This window comes from Podarcis liolepis (genome assembly GCF_965112155.1).
Source record: "Podarcis liolepis genome assembly, chromosome: 2".
In the NCBI taxonomy this organism is placed as follows: domain Eukaryota; kingdom Metazoa; phylum Chordata; class Lepidosauria; order Squamata; family Lacertidae; genus Podarcis; species Podarcis liolepis.
Genome location: NC_139555.1, coordinates 44,215,380 through 44,233,529, shown reverse-complemented (window position 1 = coordinate 44,233,529; position 18,150 = coordinate 44,215,380). Strand labels below are relative to the sequence as shown.

The 18,150-nt window shown below is 46.2% G+C and overlaps 1 protein-coding gene across 4 annotated transcripts; it reads left to right on the top strand.

Annotated features, from left to right (window-relative positions):
* Positions 1 to 1,253: 1,253 nt before the first annotated feature.
* Positions 1,254 to 17,659, top strand: TRMT1 (tRNA methyltransferase 1). Of its 4 annotated transcripts, none has more exons than XM_083481282.1 (18): positions 1,271 to 1,387; positions 1,620 to 1,666; positions 2,799 to 3,178; positions 4,707 to 4,762; positions 5,724 to 5,872; positions 6,718 to 6,905; positions 7,197 to 7,312; positions 7,928 to 8,040; positions 8,436 to 8,584; positions 9,290 to 9,373; positions 10,203 to 10,272; positions 10,368 to 10,502; positions 11,415 to 11,500; positions 13,038 to 13,146; positions 13,515 to 13,591; positions 14,622 to 14,741; positions 15,160 to 15,280; positions 17,452 to 17,659. In XM_083481282.1, the coding sequence occupies exons 3-18, from the start codon at positions 2,826 to 2,828 to the stop codon at positions 17,533 to 17,535; spliced, it is 2,010 nt and encodes a 669-aa protein (XP_083337408.1). In that variant the 5' UTR covers positions 1,271 to 1,387; positions 1,620 to 1,666; positions 2,799 to 2,825; the 3' UTR covers positions 17,536 to 17,659. The 4 variants fall into 4 exon arrangements, with proteins under 4 accessions (XP_083337406.1, XP_083337408.1, XP_083337407.1 ...); XM_083481281.1 differs by having other exon boundaries at positions 1,620 to 1,718; XM_083481280.1 differs by lacking the exon at positions 1,620 to 1,666 and having other exon boundaries at positions 1,254 to 1,387.
* Positions 17,660 to 18,150: the final 491 nt, after the last annotated feature.

The following is an 18,150-nucleotide window of genomic DNA, read 5'->3' as shown; positions in this document are numbered from 1 at the left end:
AACCCTGCCCATTGAATGCCCATGCACAGCGTGCAAACATATGAACAGAAACCCCTATATTTATGGGATGGGATGTGGGGCTAGCCCTGCTATCTCTCTCATATATGCTAGGAGGATAATCTGAACTGCCCTACCGAGTCCTAACACTGATGCTGATTAGCTCTAGAAAATCTCAAGCGATCTACCAAGATATCAAATATATTGTAAGCCACCCTGAAAACATGTATATTTAGATTGCTTATAAATCTTGTCAAATAAATAAAATTAACGGCTTCATAAAAGAGGGGGAATCCCTAAGTGACTTACCTAAAACAGTGTGAAACATTTATGAAAAATACAGATAAAATCTGTAGATTTTAAGAACAAGGATACGTAACAAAATTATACGTCTGGGGAAGCTTGCTGTAACTAAGAAGTCTAATCAGCATAGTGAGGATGCCCAGCCTGGTGTTAATATTGTTTTCAATAAATTGAAGGGTAGCATATATATTATTTAAAAATATACAGAGAGATATGTAGGCACAGATCAGCAAGCGTGCATAGCTACCCTCAGCCTTGATGTACAATTTAGCTTCAGTCAAATAACCTCAAGGTTATTGGTTGGGTGTCTTCCCACTGACCTCCAGTAAAGTGTATCCACCCCTTAGTTGAACTCAGAGGTTGAGGACTAGACAGTGGATGCTTTTATTGAACTGATGTGGAAATCGCAATATGTGAGCTTGGCGAAGTACCACAGTCCGACTCTGAATAATGAGATGTTTCTAAATCCTTGATGCACGAAAGGGACCTACTAACTGTCACCACACTCACTTATCTTGGTGTAGGAGTTCGCCACGTTGTTACCTTTGACTATTTCAGTTAATGCCTGTTCACGGAGAAATTATGCCCCACTGAGTTCGATATGGTTTAAAAGTTTTATATTGCAAGATAGAAAAGGAACTACTCTTCTCCCCCCGCCAACGAAGACTTCTAAGAAATACCAGCCAACGGCTTACATTCCCACTGATTTTCATCGCCATTTATTGCAATCATTTCTGGGGAACGAAACTATAAACTGCAGATGTTCCCGTATAAGCAGCATATACATCCGGATCACGGAAGAAGTCGTGTTCAAAGGTACGACACATGTCCCCTCCCAAATGAGTTTAAAGAACTCCGGCTTTTCTAATTGCGTTTCGGAAGCTGGGCTACGTCTCCTTTTTGACCCTATAGGCGTCCCACCCGCCGCTAGTTTTATTGGTCGGAAGAGCGTCAGCTGATCGTCTCCCAGCAATTTTCAATATGGCGGCGTCGACATAACCTGTGCTGAGAAGCGTGGAAGTCGGTGCTGGTTGGTTCTGCTGCTTCTGGGAAGGAAATATTCTGGGTTGGAGGATGAGTTAAAGAGGTTGGTGATTGTTAGACTGGAGCAAGCTTCAGATTCTATTATGGAACATGTTTTGTTTCCTTCCGCCTGGAGTGTGAATAAAGCATTTACTTTCCTATTCTCCACAATCTATGCTGTTCGTGATATGCTGGCTTGGCTTTGTTTCCGATTCCTTAGACTAGGAGGAGGATTATAGAAAAGATGGATCTGAAGTGCTGTGTATTTTCTTTCCTTTTTCCGGTGCTGCTGCAAGCTTCCCAGTTCTGATCAGACGCAGAAACCTACAGCCAGCATTGCGGAGTAAGAGCATAATTATGGTGGTGTGCAAACAGCAGCCAATCGAGAATTCTCAGTTAAGTGTCAAATATTAGAGTTATATAGTTTTGAGAAAATATGATTAAGACCCACTACTTTAACGCTTACCTTCTTTGTGTTAAAGCCCAGCGAATTTCCTATAGGTTGGTGGTAATAATATAATATAATATAATAAACAACTTGAATAGCTAGCCTCCCTAACTCAGCTGCCCCTCCTGCATGTTGGAAGATGTGTTTGGCATCTCAACCATTTTGATTGGTGAGCTGGTGGGCCTCCCAGTAGTCCTGCACAAGTAAGACCTGCTGCATTGCCAGGTACCAATTGCCCTTAGGCAGCTGAGACAGGACTGTGAGCCAGCACTGCTCTAGAATTAGCCTTATACCAGCAGTACATCACAGCATTTTAACTTGGAGGCATAGGAAGCTGCCTTATATTGAGTCAGAGCCTTAGTTCATCTAGTACATAGTTGTCTATACTAACTGGCAGTGGCTCTCCAGGATTTCAGGCAGGGTCCTCACCCAGCAGTACCTGGAGATGCTGGGGATTGAATTTGGGACCTTTTGTATGCAAAACATGTTTTACCACTGAGCTATGGCTGTCCACTTGCAGATTAGAGTATAAGTGAGAGGTAGGAGGAGAAGCCAAGCTTGGGAAACAGTTTGCATGCTTTTTCCTGCTACCTCTGCATGTCTTGTTTCCCCCTGCCAGCTGCATTGCCAGTGTAGCTAGCTGGCTGGCTCAGAGAATTCACCAGGAGAGCATGGGAGCAGGTGGAGGTCAAATGGAGAGACCCATCCGTCCTTCACCAGCCCACTCACCTGCATGGAATTCTCTGCCTAGAATTCCTAAGTGCCTATTGTTATCAGGTAAGTTGTTAAATTCAAGGCTGATTTTTAAAATCTGATATTTCCTTATCTTTTTTTAAAAAAATAAGGACCTCTTGCTCTTAAAGGCAGGTGAGGGCTTTCCTTCCTTTTTAACTAATCACCACTTGCTACCCATATCTTTGGAAGTGGGCAGCAATCATAACGTATGTAAACTGTCACTCATATACAGAACAGCAGTGTTGATGACTGGAAAATTATGCAATAGAAATATCTTTTCTTATACTTTCAGAAAATACTCAGGAAGAAGACTGTACTAATGAAAAGCAAGTGTCTCCTGTGGATTTGGACTCTGGGAGGCACCTTACCTCCTTACAGAAGGGCAGGAACTCTGCAGATTCAAAAGGCCTGGAATATTTCACCTTTAATTGCTCTTAAAGTCAGAAATATTTTTGTGAAAGCCATGGATGGTGATCAGCCACAATGTATGGAAACAGCTGACTCGAATCTGGAGCAAAATGTGGCTCAGTCCCCTATCGTGAGCACTACTGGTGGCAGTGAGGCAGTAAAGAATGGAGGAACCCTGGTCACTGAAGGGAAGGGGAAAATATTTTTCCCAAGTGCCAATGAAGTGTTCTACAACCCTGTTCAGGAGTTTAACAGAGACCTTACGTAAGTAGACATGTGGGGAGAGATTGCTTTCCATTTAACATTGCAAATGATGGACTGTTGGAATCTGCTCTTGCATTTTGGAAGAGGCTGCCCCTTTGATTTTGCGAGAATGAAAAGGGGCCACTGGCTGAATTAAACTTAGTTTTTAAGTGTAATGAACAAGAGAGGAACTGTGACATTCTCACCGTCAGTGCTTTTCTTCTAGGAAAAAATTGCTGGTACTGTGTACCCTTGAGTACCCCCAGAAAAAAGCTCTGCTCACAGTTGTGACCCCACTTCATTTTATTTTTTTTACTGACTGCCCAATCCACCTCCTCAGGTTATTCCTATGGTGAAGGTGGGTTCAGTGGACCTTCATGTCCAGAAGGGTTATTGTGGAGTGGGGAGGGAGAGAAGCATTTGGTTTCCAAGGATGGGTACCTGATTCAGCTACAAGCTCTGCTTTTGCTGAAAGACTTTTCTCTCTCCCCTCTCCCAGCATACTGCCCCAGGGGCCCTTATTTTACTCTGGAGGGTTGGAGGGAACCCCCAGAACAGACTTAGGGGGCACATGGGGGAGGGAAGTGAGGGGTGAAAAGTATCATTGGGCAAGTAGAGCTCACTGAGCACTACATTGAATTCACCCCTGCATGTGCTTGGTGCTAAACTCTCCCTCTTCCATTGGAATCTCTTCAGGGGTGCAAGGATAGGTACCGGTACTTTTGCCACCAAAAGGAACCCTATTCTCCAGAAGCTGCAAGGAACCCTGGGGGCAAAGGATCCTGGAGAGGCCTGCTTTTGTGTCCTAGGTGCTCCTCTCTTTGCTAGAAGGATCTTTGTGTGTGAGAGGATCAAACTTGAAGGTCGTGTGCTAGAGGGCATGCATCCTAGTTTTTACCCACTTCAAGACCCTTTTGGTAATGAAGTCAAGTTAATTCCCCTTTGCTGGCAAGAGGGTTGATGAAAGTAAGGGTCAGTCCTTTGACAGAGAAGGGGCAGCCCTATTTTGCTGCCAAAAGGATTTGTGTCAAGTGGCTGATAGTTTCAGGAATCTGGTAGTTGAGAGGATTTTTTTTAGTAATAATAGTGATGATGCTTGTGTTCAGTGAGCCTTAAAAGCTGATTTATATAACATATTTTGTATGGGATTTGTTTACTGATACTGTAACATAGCTTTCAGTTACAAATAACTACCGAGTAGTTTAGGCTGAAAAATATGGAGGGGGAAAGCTGTGTTCACTCATTTAGTGAGTATGGTTTGAAGTGGAATGGCTTCTCGCGGGGGTGGGGGACCCATAGTTTTCCAGCTTTCTGGATTGCAGCTCCCATCATTCTTGATGGGTGGCGTCATCCATGTCGGCTGGGGCTGATGGACGAGCCTGTGCTCTGGAAAATGAGTGGTTCTGAAGACACATAGGGTCTTTAGTTTCGACGGGGGTTTTACAATCAAGTGGTATATAAATTTTATGAAATCTTTTTTTCTCGTATATCTTGGCTACAGAATAAGAAAAATCACACCTCTGACACCTCTCTCCCCTCCCACAAATAGGTGTGCAGTCCTTACGGAATTTGTACGGCTGCAGCTTTCATCAAAAGGGATTCCAAGTGAGTAGTAATGTTTTCCTCTATTCGAGACAAGACCCAGAGAGGGAAACCGCTGATGTGTAAGAGGCATGCATAATTGTCTTTTCAGGAATGTTGATTTACCTTTCTCTCTCCTTGTTGTTTGTCCTGTAGTCTGGACATTGGGGTAATTACCTCTGTTCATTGGAGGCAGTTTTTCTCTCTCTTCCAAATGAAACGTTTGACTAGGGCACTTCCCTATTTTTCTCCTGACTGTGAAGTAAATGGGGGCAGAAGAGGTGTTGATGCTCTGATCTCCCCTGTACTTGGCTTTCTGCCAAGCACCCAAAGAACTTTACATTTTAAACTATTAAAACAAATAAATGTTATAAAATGTAAAGTTGGCCAGGGGAGAGAGAGGGGAGAACAGTTTGGCTGGAGCAGACCCTGATATTGACTTTGCCTGCTGTTTCCACTTTCTTCTTCCTTCTCCAGTTCTATGTTGTTCCTCTTGCTGTGAACAGCTGTGCTTTTTAAGCACCTGTTTAGGCAGGCTTGCATACTGTCAGCGGCTCTGTTGTGAACTAGCCATGTCCCATTTTGAAGCCTTGGGGATTGTTCCTAGAACTACAGAATGTAGATCTGGTTAACACATCACTCTTTAGCCAAGACCCCACTCTGTACCATAAAAGAGCAATGAGCAGCTGTGGTCTTCTTGCACAAAATGTGCTAAGAATACCTATGTAAGGTAAATAGAAGATAGAATGCTAGCTTGATTGGCACATTGTAGATCTCTTAGCGCCCTGCTAACCTTTCTCCAGCTTCTGGGAAACGGCTGCTTAGCTTCCTGGAAAATATATGCAATCTCTTTGTCCATGCTGTTCAGCATAATGTTGAATGCCATATTACAGTTGTATGAAATGATTTCAGGATTGCAAATCTATGTAAGGAGAATGGCAGGACCCGACTTCATGTCACTCTGTGTTATTTCCATCTGTTCCAGTTGCAGTTCCTGGAGAAGAGAATGTCTCAAAAGTGATTGTGGATCTCTCGAAAGGGGAAAAAGATGATGACCTGGAGCAGACACCTGGTGGCGATGACCAGCAAGATAATGAGGAGCATGAAGCTGTGAAAGTGGGAGACGTATGCCAGGTGCTGTGTCCCCGTGTGTATGTACACTTTGGGGGTTTGAGTGTCTTGTGATGGCACCTTATTTTATTGCTGAATGTATTGATCCCTTGTTCATCCTTGTCCCTCCTTTCTTTTGTTTTGTCAAAATATATTTATTTTTGTACTAGTTTTATTGTGCTTAGTTGTATTTTATCTATTTGATTTGTGTCCTGCCTTTCCTTCGAGGCTATCAAGGTGGCATACAAGTTTCTCCTTTTATTCTCACAACAATCCTCTGAGGTAGATCAGGCTGGAAGATAGAGACTGGATTAAGGTCACCCAGCAAGATTCATGGCCGAGGGGGGGGGGGTTGAACTTGGGTCCTACCAGTTTGACTCCAACATGGTAACTGCTACACTATGCTAGCTGAGTTACAGTTTTGACTGCAAGGTCTCTGTTTGGTGCAGAGGCCTGGCTTACAAGTGGTCACCAAATGCTCCACTAAATACTAACCACCTTGCATTATTCCCTCTCTCCTCCCCAAACTCCAACATTAAGTCTGTGTTTTAGCACACATTCTCAAGAAGTCGAAGATCTGGGGAACAGCTGGAGATTTTGATACATGTTGAGGCATTCACAAGGCTGACCCAGTCTTTCAAGATCTGCTGCAAAAGTCAGTTTGTGTCTACTTCACCATGTGCATTGGACACAAGATGATAAGGCATAATGAGGAAAATTTTGTTCTACATCTCCATCAGTTGTGGCAAGGGGATACCATTTGAAGTCAGCTGTTAGGTTCATTTTTAGCAAGGCATCTGTGGAGCTCAGTTGCTTTGGGGCCTCCCACCATCTCTCTTTTCTAGATCTTTCTTCCTGTCTCTCTGCAGGAGGGAGTCCGAGTGCTGGAGGCCTTGGCTGCTTCTGGATTACGCTCCATCCGGTTTGCAAAGGAGGTTCCTGGCCTTCAGAGAGTGGTGGCTAATGACTTATCTGCCAAGGCTGTTGAGCTAATAACCAAAAACATCCAGCTTAATGATGTCGGACACCTGGTCACTCCAAGCTTGTCAGACGCCCGGTGAGTAAAGGTTTTCCATTTAGAACAGAGATAAGAAACCCATGACACTCCGATTGTGGTTGGACTCCAACTCCTATCAGCCTCAGCCAGCAGGGCCAATGGTTGGGGATCATGGGAGTTGTAATCCAGCAGCATCTGGGTGGCTACAGATTCCCCACCCCTGATTCAGGGCCTGGGAGCTAGACTCCTCCTCTTTTTTCCATAGTAAGAACTGGGCCACTGTTGTCTTTTTGTTTCCTTTTGTGTGTGGAGTGTGGTGCTTCTAAACAGGTCTTTCTCCCACACTCACAGGATGCTGATGTACCAGAGCAAGGCAGACAGAGACCTCTTTGATGTCATTGATCTGGACCCGTATGGCAGCCCTTCGATGTTTCTGGATGCTGCGGTTCAGAGCGTGAGTGACGGAGGTGAGCTGATAACTTCTTCCAGCTCCAATTTTGTGAGTGATGGTGAAAATCAGGTTGTTTGGACCACTCTTCTTCTGCAGTGGTTTTTGGTTTAGGAGACACCAACCTTTTTTCGCCTACTTGGCTTTTCTGTCCGTCCTTATAAACAGTTTTTTTTGGGGGGGGATTTTCAAAACAAAATCTGGGTATAAATGTAAAATGCGGATCATAACCTCACGTTGACTCATGACGGAAAAGCTCGGGCTTTGTCAGAGACAAGCTTTTAGCATATTATATGGCAGTCTAGCTATGCAAGTTCCTAAAGCTCTCTGTGGATTGGAAGACTCCTGAAATGGTTCCTCCTGTGCAAGCTACAGAACTCTTTCTGTATTCCTTCCCTGCCTCACTGAGACAGGAGAGCATTGTTGTTCCCTATGCACAGATAGAAACTGAAGCCAGCATATGTAATGGTTTGGCTATGGGCTTTGTGGCAGAGCAGCAGTCCAAACTGAGGTCATGGCGCCATACGCTTTGATGCTACAATTGTTGCTTGATGCCCTTTTAGGTGTGTATTTTTGGGGAAAGATTGTGTTGTATCTCCTGACCCTTCCCTTCCCTTTGGGGACACTGTTGCAGGCCTGCTGTGTGTCACATGCACCGACATGGCTGTAATGGCTGGGAACTCCGGGGAGACCTGCTACAGCAAATATGGGTCCATGTCTATCAAGGGCAAGTTCTGCCATGAGATGGTGAGTGGAATGAGCTGCCAGGAACCCCAGACTACAAGCCCATGTCCCATCACTGTATCTGGCCAGCCTTTGGCTCGTCTATTGCCTTCCTCTAGAGGAAATGAATGCTTTCAAGTTGGCGGTTCTGCAAGGTCAAATGGTATCTACCAGCAGTGCCATGCAGGCATCCAGGACACTGCTGCAGTTCCACTCCCTCGTTCTCCCAGCTTGGCTGCCTGCTGCTGTGCTGGAGGACACACTCTCAAGGCCAACCTCAAGATAACAGAGTGACCCTTACATTCTTATGGGGCTGACACATGAAGAGTAGAAGTTCCCATGTATCACAGTAATGTTAACTGTCCAAAATCAAAACGTAACAATAGCTCTCACTGTAGTTTCCTCCTACCTTCCTTCAGGCCCTGCGGATTATCCTGCACAGCATTGATCTGCGGGCCAACTGCTACCAGCGCTACATTGTCCCACTCCTGTCGGTCAGTGCGGATTTCTATATTCGTGTTTTCGTCCGGGTCTTTACTGGGCAAGCCAAGGTTAAAGCTTCTGCAAGGTGAGCCACCCCCAAACTTGAGTTTCAGTCCTTGGGTAGTGCCCCATTTGTGCTTACAACTATTTTAGTGGCATCCAGTGTGGTGTAGTGGTTAAGAGCGGTGGACTCGTAATCTGGTGAACCGGGTTCGCTTCCCCACTCCTCCACATGCAGCTGCTGGGTGACCTTGGGCTAGTCACACTTCTCTGAATTTTCTCAGCCCCACTCACCTCACAGAGTGTTTGTTGTGGGGGAGGAAGGGAAAGGAGATTGTTAGCCGCTTTGAGACTCCCTAAGGGGAGTGAAAGGCGGGATATCAAGTCCAAGCTCCTCCTCCTCCTCCTCCTCCTCTTCTTCTTCTTCTTCTTCTTCTTCTTCTTCTTCTTCTTCTTCTTCTTCTTCCTTCTTCTTCATGTGATCACTGATATGCACGTCCTTTTGGACACAGAAGAAGGCAGAATGGGGGGCAGGGCAAGGCGTGTGGGGACTGTGAGCGGCACCAAAGTGCAAAATGGTCACCACTTGTGTGTGTGTGTGTGTGTGTGTGTGTGTGTGTGTGTAGAGAGAGAGAGAGCACTCTCCATGGTGCTCCCAGTTAGCTGAGGTAACAGGTAGCTTATCCACTGCAACCAGTACTTATTGAGGCCCATCCCTGGGCTTTTCTTTCCCTGCCTCTTATTTATAGCCAAGCCTGCTACATGTTAATAATTCTCTTTCTTTTGGCAGCAAACAGGCCTTTGTCTATAACTGTGTGGGCTGTGGCTCCTTTCATATGCAGAGACTTGGCAAAGTGGCTCACAATGGAAACAAGTAAGAGAGCTGGGGAGATGTTTTTTACAGAACAATCAAACAGTATTTCCCCTCTTCCTTCTACCTAAGATAGTCAGGTGGGCAGATTCCAGGAACACTTGCGCTGCCAGATGTTCCTGTGCTGACCAGGGTGGGAAACTCATTTCCCGGGTGGCTCTCTTCATGAGGCATCCTCTTTCGGTGGGGGTTCATTGCAACATTTCCTTTATTCTCAGCTTTTGGCCTCAAATTTTAAAAACCAAAGTTTTGTATGCAGTCATACACAATAGGTTTGTGGGAGTCAGAAGCAGGGGGGACGTGTTGTTTCTGTGAGGAGAGGAGGGTGTGTTCAGGCGCACGTTTCTATTAGAGTGGAAATCATGCTAGCTCATTTTTGGATGCTTCCTATCGGTGTAATAGAACTATTGGCAAACGGGAAGGGATCTTGGGGAAGTGAAGATCAATGTTTAAACCCCTCTGCGCCTGCCTCTTCTGCCTGATGCGAGACATAATGGACACAGTTCTGAGTTACCAATCAAAGGAGGCAAACTGACAGTCTGTCTGATGGATGCTTAAATGATATTTGTTCCTTGTATCAGAAAGTCTTTAATGTTTTATTATGTTTTAATATGTGCTGGAAGCTGCCCAGAATAGCTGGGGAATCCCAGCCAGATGGGTGGGGTATAAATAAAATATTAATAAAAATAAATAGAGAGAGAGAGACTTGGGCACCTAACAAGCAATAGTTAATAAAACAACAACAAAGGAACAGGGAAAGAAAAAGTATCAGCCCCTTCTACCCCAATGAGGCTCTTAAATACTGCTTTTGCTCTCTCCGACCAAACAACAGCTTCAACTACAAGGCTGCCTGTGGGCCTCCTGTGGGACCATCCTGTGAGTATTGTCAGCAGCGCCACCAGGTGAGCCCAGCTGATCTCTACAGCTCATAATATGCCCCTGGCCAGAAGAGCTCAAGCTGACTCTTGCTTCTCTCCTCCTCCTCCTCCTCCCACAGCTGGGTGGCCCTCTGTGGGCAGAGCCCCTCCACAATGCAGATTTTGTCCAGCGAGTCCTGTCAGCAGTTGGGAGCAACCCAGCCCGCTTCCGAACAAGCCAGCGGATTCAGGGCATCCTGAGCATGGTGATGGAGGTGAGGAAGACGGTGCAGAAGATGAAGGCGATTGCCATACGGGATCCCTTCCCCTTTAGACCACCCCATGACCTGCAGCTTTTTGCCAAGGTGCAACAAAGGATGTTGCGTAGTGGACCACTGAGTTGTGCAAACTCTCAGTGTGAATGAACAAATGAAGACAGCATTGTGTGGCAATTGGTTTGATATAGAAATTCAAAGGGAAGGGTATGTTTTGTGCTCGGCACCCTTTTCATATAGGGCAGTGGTTTTCAAACTTTGTTCCAGGGCACCTTGGGGTTCCTTGGAAGCCCATCTATGAGAAGATTAGCAGTGGTAGACTGGAAAAAAGAGAGATAAGAAGGGAGGGACACCAAAAGGGAAGGGGGAAACAATGGTGGATAAGCACGAACTTGTATACCATAGTCTGTCTGTCTTCTGCAATCCACAGCCACAATGGAATACCAGTGTCTGGCAATGTTCTGGCAAATGCTCTCAGCTTGTGTTTAGCAAGGGGAGTCCCTGTCAAAAAGTTTGCTCTAGAGCAGGGGTGGGAACCTGTGGTCCTCCGAATGTTGTTGGAAAGTCCAACTCCCATTGCGTCTCATGGTGGCTGGAGCAGCAGCACCCAGAGGGCTGCAGGTTCTGCACCTCGGCCAAAGAGCAGGCCTCCGTTCTCACAACCTGCAGTAGACCTGAGGCAAATGAATCGCTGTGGAAAGGAATCTCTGCAGGGAGAAGAATCACCCAGGGTACTCTGGTCTATTGGCAATCTAGAAATAGGGTGGAGAAATAAACAAAGATTAAAAAGCCACCACTGCAAGATCTTTCTTTGAAATACTCTATATAAGATAAACTGGTGCTGTCATCTTCATGGCAACAGTAGGGCAAACACCCGGTTTTAACTAGTATTATTTTCTCTCTGTGTGATAGGAGCTCAGTGATGTCCCTCTCTACTACACCCTTGACCATCTCAGCAAAACCGTCCGTTGCAGCAGCCCTTCCCTGCTACAGTTCAGGTGAGATTGGAGTTTGTGCTGCAAGAACCTATCCTAAAGTAGGGGAAAGCATACAGAGAGGGTTTGTAGTTTGTGTGGGTTGGAGTGGGCAGGGGCTCATTTAGTTGGTTGCAGAGTCAGGCTCTGAAAGCCTTTATAGAGCTACACTGGAGCATTGTGCCTTCCTTTGTTTTCTGACTTCCCTACTCAGCAATTTTGTCTGGCTTAAGCCTTAAGGGTCCTGCTGTGGGACTCTTGTGTTTTCTTGTAGCAGGGGTGGCTGATCCGTGGCCTTCAAGGTGTTGCTGGACTGCAGCTCCCACCAGCCTTGCCTATGCATCAGAGTGACTGGGGCTGATGAGACTTAGAGTCTGGAAAAAAACTGGAGAGCCACAGGGTCCTCACTCCTGTCTTATGGAGGACTTCGTGACTCTCTGGGTCTCTGTAGTTTAGATTATACTAGGTTGTTGCTGGAACTTTGCTCTGTTATGCAGGAAGCCACAGGTCCTGTTGCCCAAAATGATAGGCTGTCAAAAAGTCCCCCCTTTTTCTTTTTATAATAAATTTTATTCAATTCTTAACACCTAAGCACATTAACTTAAAATTCAATATATATTTCTCTTAAAAAATAAACGTGACTTCCCAGCCTTACGTCTGTGGTGTGTTTATTCCTACACATATTCTGTTGCATTATGTTAAACTATATCTAATACATATTTCCTCTATTACAATTGTTGTCATTTTCCACCCACTGCTCCTAATTCAAATCCTGCCTACAATTTTATTTGGCTATAGTTCTTTTCAGATACTCCAAAAAGGAATTCCATTCTTCAATAAAAAGCTCATTACTTTGGTCTCTCGCTTTTGCTGTCAGTTTTGACAATTCTGCATAGTCCATTAGTTTTGCAATCCATTCTTCTTTGGTTGCGACTTTTTCTTCCTTCCAGTTCTGCACACATAGGATTCTGGCAGCTGTTGTTCCATATATAGTTTAATAATAATCTTTGGGACATTTGTCCCCCATATCCCTAGAAAAAAAGCCTCTATTTTTTTGGAAATTACCAATTTTAACATCATCTTCATTTCATTATATATCATTTCCTAAAATCCCTTAGTTTTTTCACATGTCTACCACATATGAAAACTTTCCCTTTTCTAACCAGGATGGATTGCTCATGCTATAGGTTTTATGGATCCAAGACAAAGTCGCTTCTAGGCTGGGGTCTGGCAGTTTGAGGGTGGTCATCTTCAAATTGTTGCATTGTTTGGAAAGAATGACACTTCACAGAGTAGCTGGGATAAACAGGTTGACAGACTATAGTGCTCCGACATCAACAAGCAACAAATGTTTAGGGATGTGCAGTGAAATGGTCATGGTCTGAATCTGATCAAAATTGGAATCCTGTGTTCTAATAATGAGGCAACATGTGATGTTGGCTACAGTTTGAAATACAGAATTGACTCAAACAGTGAGAAACCCTCCATTGTTTCTACCAAAGTTCTCCCCCTTTGGAAATTAGAGATTTCTGTGCAAATCTTCCCTGGATTTCCTTTCTAGGTCAGCTCTCCTCCATGCTGGTTACCGGGTGTCACTGTCCCATGCCTGCAAAAGCGCCATCAAGACAGATGCGCCACCATCTGTGCTTTGGGACATCATGCGCTGCTGGGTGAGCAAAATCTTAACCTCTGCATAAAGGAGCTTTTCTTTCTGGATCTTTTACTGTAGGCACCTCCAGAACAGCTATTTGTTCCCCGTTCTCAGGCTCCAGCCTGTGGCCCTATTGCTTTTTGTCTGCAATGATGGGGCATGCTCCTGCCACCTTGTACCACTGGCCGTTGTTTCTGCATGTATACTTTGCTCTTTGGGTCTGGTTTGATAAAGAGCGATTAAAACACATTCCTGAGGTGTTTGTAAAGGACAGATTCCTAGCCATCCTTCACCTGAAGTTTGTTTCCTCATTTGCTTTCCCCTTTTCACCTCTTGAGATTAAACCCACTTCTTGTTCTATTCCTCCTGCCTATCTCCCAACTTTAGGAGAAACTCAATCCTGTGAAAAGAGAGCGCCTTTCCGAGAGCAGCCCAGCTGCCCACATCCTTTCTGTAGAACCAAAGTAGGTATTGGGGGTGTACTGCAAGACTGGGTGCTGGATGGGCAAATATGGACCTTAGGCCAAGTAAGAAATGGCTCATTGGCAGGAAACTCTGGAAATCAGGAGGGCATGTATCTATAGGCTGTTGTTGAGGTGCAGGGGTGGGAGGGACAGGCAGCTGCGGGTTAAGATAGATAGCAAAATAAGCTCTAGGGTGGATGGGTGGGTGTTCAAATGCTCAAGAGTTTTTCATCTAGAAGTTGTCCTATTCTGACCAAGAGAAGGTAGTGATGTCACTTTGTGAAAGGGGTTTGGTTCCAGGTAGGAACTGTCCTTCCCGCCCCGCCCTGGCCACAGTGATCCATGCGATGGTCACCTCCAGGCTTGACTGCTGTAATTCGCTGCCCTTGAAGCTGTCCCAGAAACTCCAGCGGGTGCAGAATGCTGCAGCGAGGCTCCTCATGGGGTCTCTGCCACGGGAGCATATTCACCCAGTGCTTTTCCAGCTGCACTGGCTCCCGGTGGAGTACAGGGTCAGATTTAAGGTGCTAGTTTTGACCTTTAAAGCCTTTCACTGCCTAGGACCCTCATACCTACGGGACCGCCTTTCCCGGTATGCCCCACAGAGGACCTTAAGGTCCATAAATAGCAACACCCTAGAGGTCCCGGGCCCTAAGGAAGTTAGATTGGCTTCAACCAGAGCCAGGGCTTTTTCAACACTGGCTCCGGCCTGGTGGAACGCTCTGTCTTATGAGATCAGGGCCCTGCAGGATCTGATTTCTTTCCGCAGGTCCTGTAAGACAGAGTTGTTCTGCCTGGCCTTTGGTTTGGAGGAGATTGGATTCCCTCCCCCTCTTTCTTTTTTCCTCCTGTGATGAGGCTGCATTTTAATGTTTTAATGTATTTTAATATTGTTTTTAAGTTGTATTCATTCAACTTGTTTTTATTATTGGTTGTTATTCGCCCTGAGCCTGGAATGGCTGAGGAGGGCGGGGTATAAATAAAATTTATTATTATTATTATTCCTTGCTGACACTCTTAAACTCCACAGGCTGCAGGCATCCTTCACTGTCCGGGCGGATGCTAATCCTAGCTCACGAAAGCAAGGCCTCAAACGGTTCCAGCTAAATCCAGAGCCTTTTTGGGGCCCAAAAGCAAGAGCCAAAGCTGGGTAAGATTTAACAGGGAACCTGGGTGTACTGGGAGCAAGCTAGGATACAGTTTATGTAACCTGGGATGGGGAAATCAAGATCCTGGGGTGGGGGTGGCGCATTAGAACAAAGACAGGCCAGGACTCATTCCTGTTGGTTAAAAATGGTACCAGAATGCATTACTTTTAAGGATGTCATGGAAAAGCTGACAAGGAGAACTATGGCACCGGTATCTTCTGGTATTGCCTTTCCCCATTCCCTTGCCCCGCAACTTCCTGGGAAGTAGAGGAAGATGTATCTACCTCATTTGGGCTACTCCTTCTGGTCTTTGGCCCAGGTTTCTGCCCTGACTCTTCTGGCTAGGGCAGTAGTGACGGGGACACCGAAACAAAAGCATCAGCCCCCTTGGCTCTGTTCTGACACATCTGCTGGGGGCAGGGGTGGGATCTCTTCCTCCTTGCAGGAAAAGAGAAAGCTACACCAGAACAAGAGGAAAGAATGTGCAGAACAGAGTGATGGGGCCCACCTGAAGAACTTTCCCTGCAAACGGTTCCGGCAAGTGAGTAGTCACGGCTACTGTGCTGTTTGCTTAGAACTGAGATGTTGGGTTGGTATGTAAAAGAAACTGGGTAGCCTTTTGGGGGAATCTGAGTGTTGATGACAGCAGGGAGTGGCTGTGCTTAAAAGCGCAGGGGAGAAGGGACATGGTTCTCTGCTCTCTGCCCTGTTCCATCTCTCTTGCTTTTTTACTGTTCTTTAAGCTTCACTCATGGCAAATGGAGGAAATGGTACCTGTGTAACTGATTTTTATCTCATAGCACGAGTAAAAGAAGCTTGAATAGAATTGGGAGCGGGAAAGGGTTAAGCACACCCCTCTTCTCTGGGTTCTGGTTTTATTCCACTGGAGCTACACTTGGTTTGCCTCTCTGCCATGTGGCGGGTAGTTTTGTATGAGCTCTCTTATCAGCTGCCATTATTAGTTGTAGCTGCTGGCAACCAGAGGTCATTATGCACAACCTGTATCGATTGGTCTCATTTAGGGGAGTCAGCTGGAGAATACAGTTCTCAGTAATCATTTTAAGCCCAGTTACAATTGCCCTGTCCCTAAATTCCATTCTTTGTTTGGTATGAGGATGTCCAATGAAAAGCAGATTTTTCTTTGAAAAAAGACACCATTTTCTAACCAGGCTTATGTAACTTGTGACCCACCAACCCAGGCACAGCTTACCTGGTGCTTCACAGCTGCTCTGTTTTTACAGACCTAGGCAGGCAGCAAAACCAGGAGGTTCCTTAAAGTCCTGCTGTATGTAAGCCTGTTTTAATTTTACCCATAACATTTAAAACTCCTGCAGATGGCAAGTGGGCTTTTTAGAGGAACTTTGAAAATTCAGTATGTTTGGCTTTTACAGTGGTGCCTCGCAAGACGAAATTAATTCATTCCGCAAGTTTTTTCTTCTTGCGAGTTTTTCGTCTTGCGATGCACGGTTTCCCATAGGAATGCATTGAAAATCAATTAATGCGTTCCTAGGGAAACCAACTTCAGACCAGGTCCGGGGACAGTCTGTCCCCTGACCTCTTCTGAAGGCTGGGGGGGGGGACAAGGGCTTTTCTTCCCACCCCCAGCATTTTAAAAAACCCCGGGACAGCGGAGGACTTCTCCGCTGTCCAGGCGATCTTAAAATGCTGGCGGGCGGCATTTTAAAATTGCCCCAGGACAGCGGAGGACTTCTCCGCTGTCCGGGGCGATTTAAAAGCCCCTGGGAAGACAAAGACTTTTGCCCCCCGCCAGCCTTCAGAAGAGGTCCTGGACCTCTTCTGAAGGCTGGCGGGGGCGAAAGTCTTTGCTCCCCCCCGCCTGCCTTCAAAAGCTGTCCGGCCAAGGCTTCGCGGACCTCTTCGCAAGCAGCGGCAGCGCTGCCGCTGCTGGCGGAGAGTTGCCGGCATGCCGAAGCCTGCGCGCGCTGACATCAGCACGCCCAGGCTTTGCGGATCTCTCCTGCCTTCAAAAGCTGTCCGGGATAGCGGGAAGCGCTTCCCTGCTATCCCGGACTGCTTTTAAAATGCTGGCGCTGGGGAGCAAAGCCTTTCGGCCCCCGCCAGCCTTCCTGGACCTCTTCTGAAGGCCGGAGGGGGGGGGGGAAGGCTTTGCTCCCCACCGCTAGCATTTAAAAGAGGTCCCCGGAGATTTCCCTGTGGGCTTTCGTCTTGCGAAGCAAGCCCATAGGGAAATTCGTTTTGCGAAGCGCCTCCAAAACGGAAAACCCTTTCGTCTAGCGGGTTTTCCGTCTTGCGGGGTACCACTGTATACAGAACAGAATGGTGAAGGCAACCAGAGGTGTAGCAATGGGTTCCGTTCCCAGATCAGCTACAGCCTCCTTAGGCCAAGCAGCCAATTTCTCTTTTGCCTAAGGCACGGGTCAGCAAACTTTTTCAGCAGGGAGCTGGTCCACAGTCCCTCAGACCTTGTGAGGGGCCGGACAATATTTTGGAGGGGGGAAAAAAGAACAAATTCCTATGCCCCACAAATAACCCAGAGAGGCATTTTAAATAAAAGCACACATTCTACTCATGCAAAAACATGCTGATTCCCGGACCGTCTGCAGGCTGGATGTAGAAGGCCGGATCCGGCCCCCGGCCTTAGTTTGCCTAAGGGCCAGCTGCTTCAGCCACAGGACTGCATGCAAGGACTGGAATGGTTTAGTGATATTGGGTGTTGCTTTTCCCTTACAGGGCAACTGTTCCCTGGGGGACAAGTGCTGCTACTCCCATGAGACGGAAGGAAAGACGGCAGAAAACAACCCAGCACCATCTTGATGAGAAACAGTCTTTGGTATCTGCTCCCTTTTGTTTTATATATTTGTGCTAAATGGAGAGCCTTTATTTTCAAATGACTGTCCATTTATTATGTGCCTGCCATTAAACAATGGTGTTAGCTTTTGATGGTTCTTGGTTTGCTAGATGTTTTCTACCTGATCATGTTCAAACTGCTCTCTAGTAGAGCAGGAGCCTACTGAATTGTCAGGCTCTTCAAGTACTGTTGGGGGGGGGATGACCCTGTTACATCCCCAAAATGATATTTTAAGATCATCCTCGTGCACTGCTTCACTGTTGATATTTTTCCATTCTAAATAGTGGAAGGTCAAGTCTGAGAATCTAGTGAATAGACAGTAGCAGTATTAGGAAACTCTGTTGCTTCCTCAGAGTTACACTGTTTAGCACCACAGGCTCCAGCCCAATGGCATGTGCAATAATGAGTCAGGGTAAAGCCAAATCCTTTGCATGCAGCAACAACTCCAAGATTGAATTCCTGGCTCTGCCAGACTGGGCTGCGAAAGAGCTCTCTGTCTGAAGCCCTAGAAAGATGGTATGTTAAAAGAAACAAAACTGCCTGTTTCGCCCTCTTATTGTGTACAGTGGTACCTCGGGTTA

Coding starts and splice junctions, on each gene's coding strand:
- TRMT1 (XM_083481280.1), top strand. CDS start 2,826: ATGAAAAGCAAGTGTCTCCTGTGGATTTGGACTCTGGGAGGCACCTTA. Junction 5,873..6,717: donor AAGTGGGAGACGTATGCCAG/GTGCTGTGTCCC, acceptor GTCTCTCTGCAG/GAGGGAGTCCGAGTGCTGGA. Junction 9,374..10,202: donor GTGGCTCACAATGGAAACAA/GTAAGAGAGCTG, acceptor ACCAAACAACAG/CTTCAACTACAAGGCTGCCT.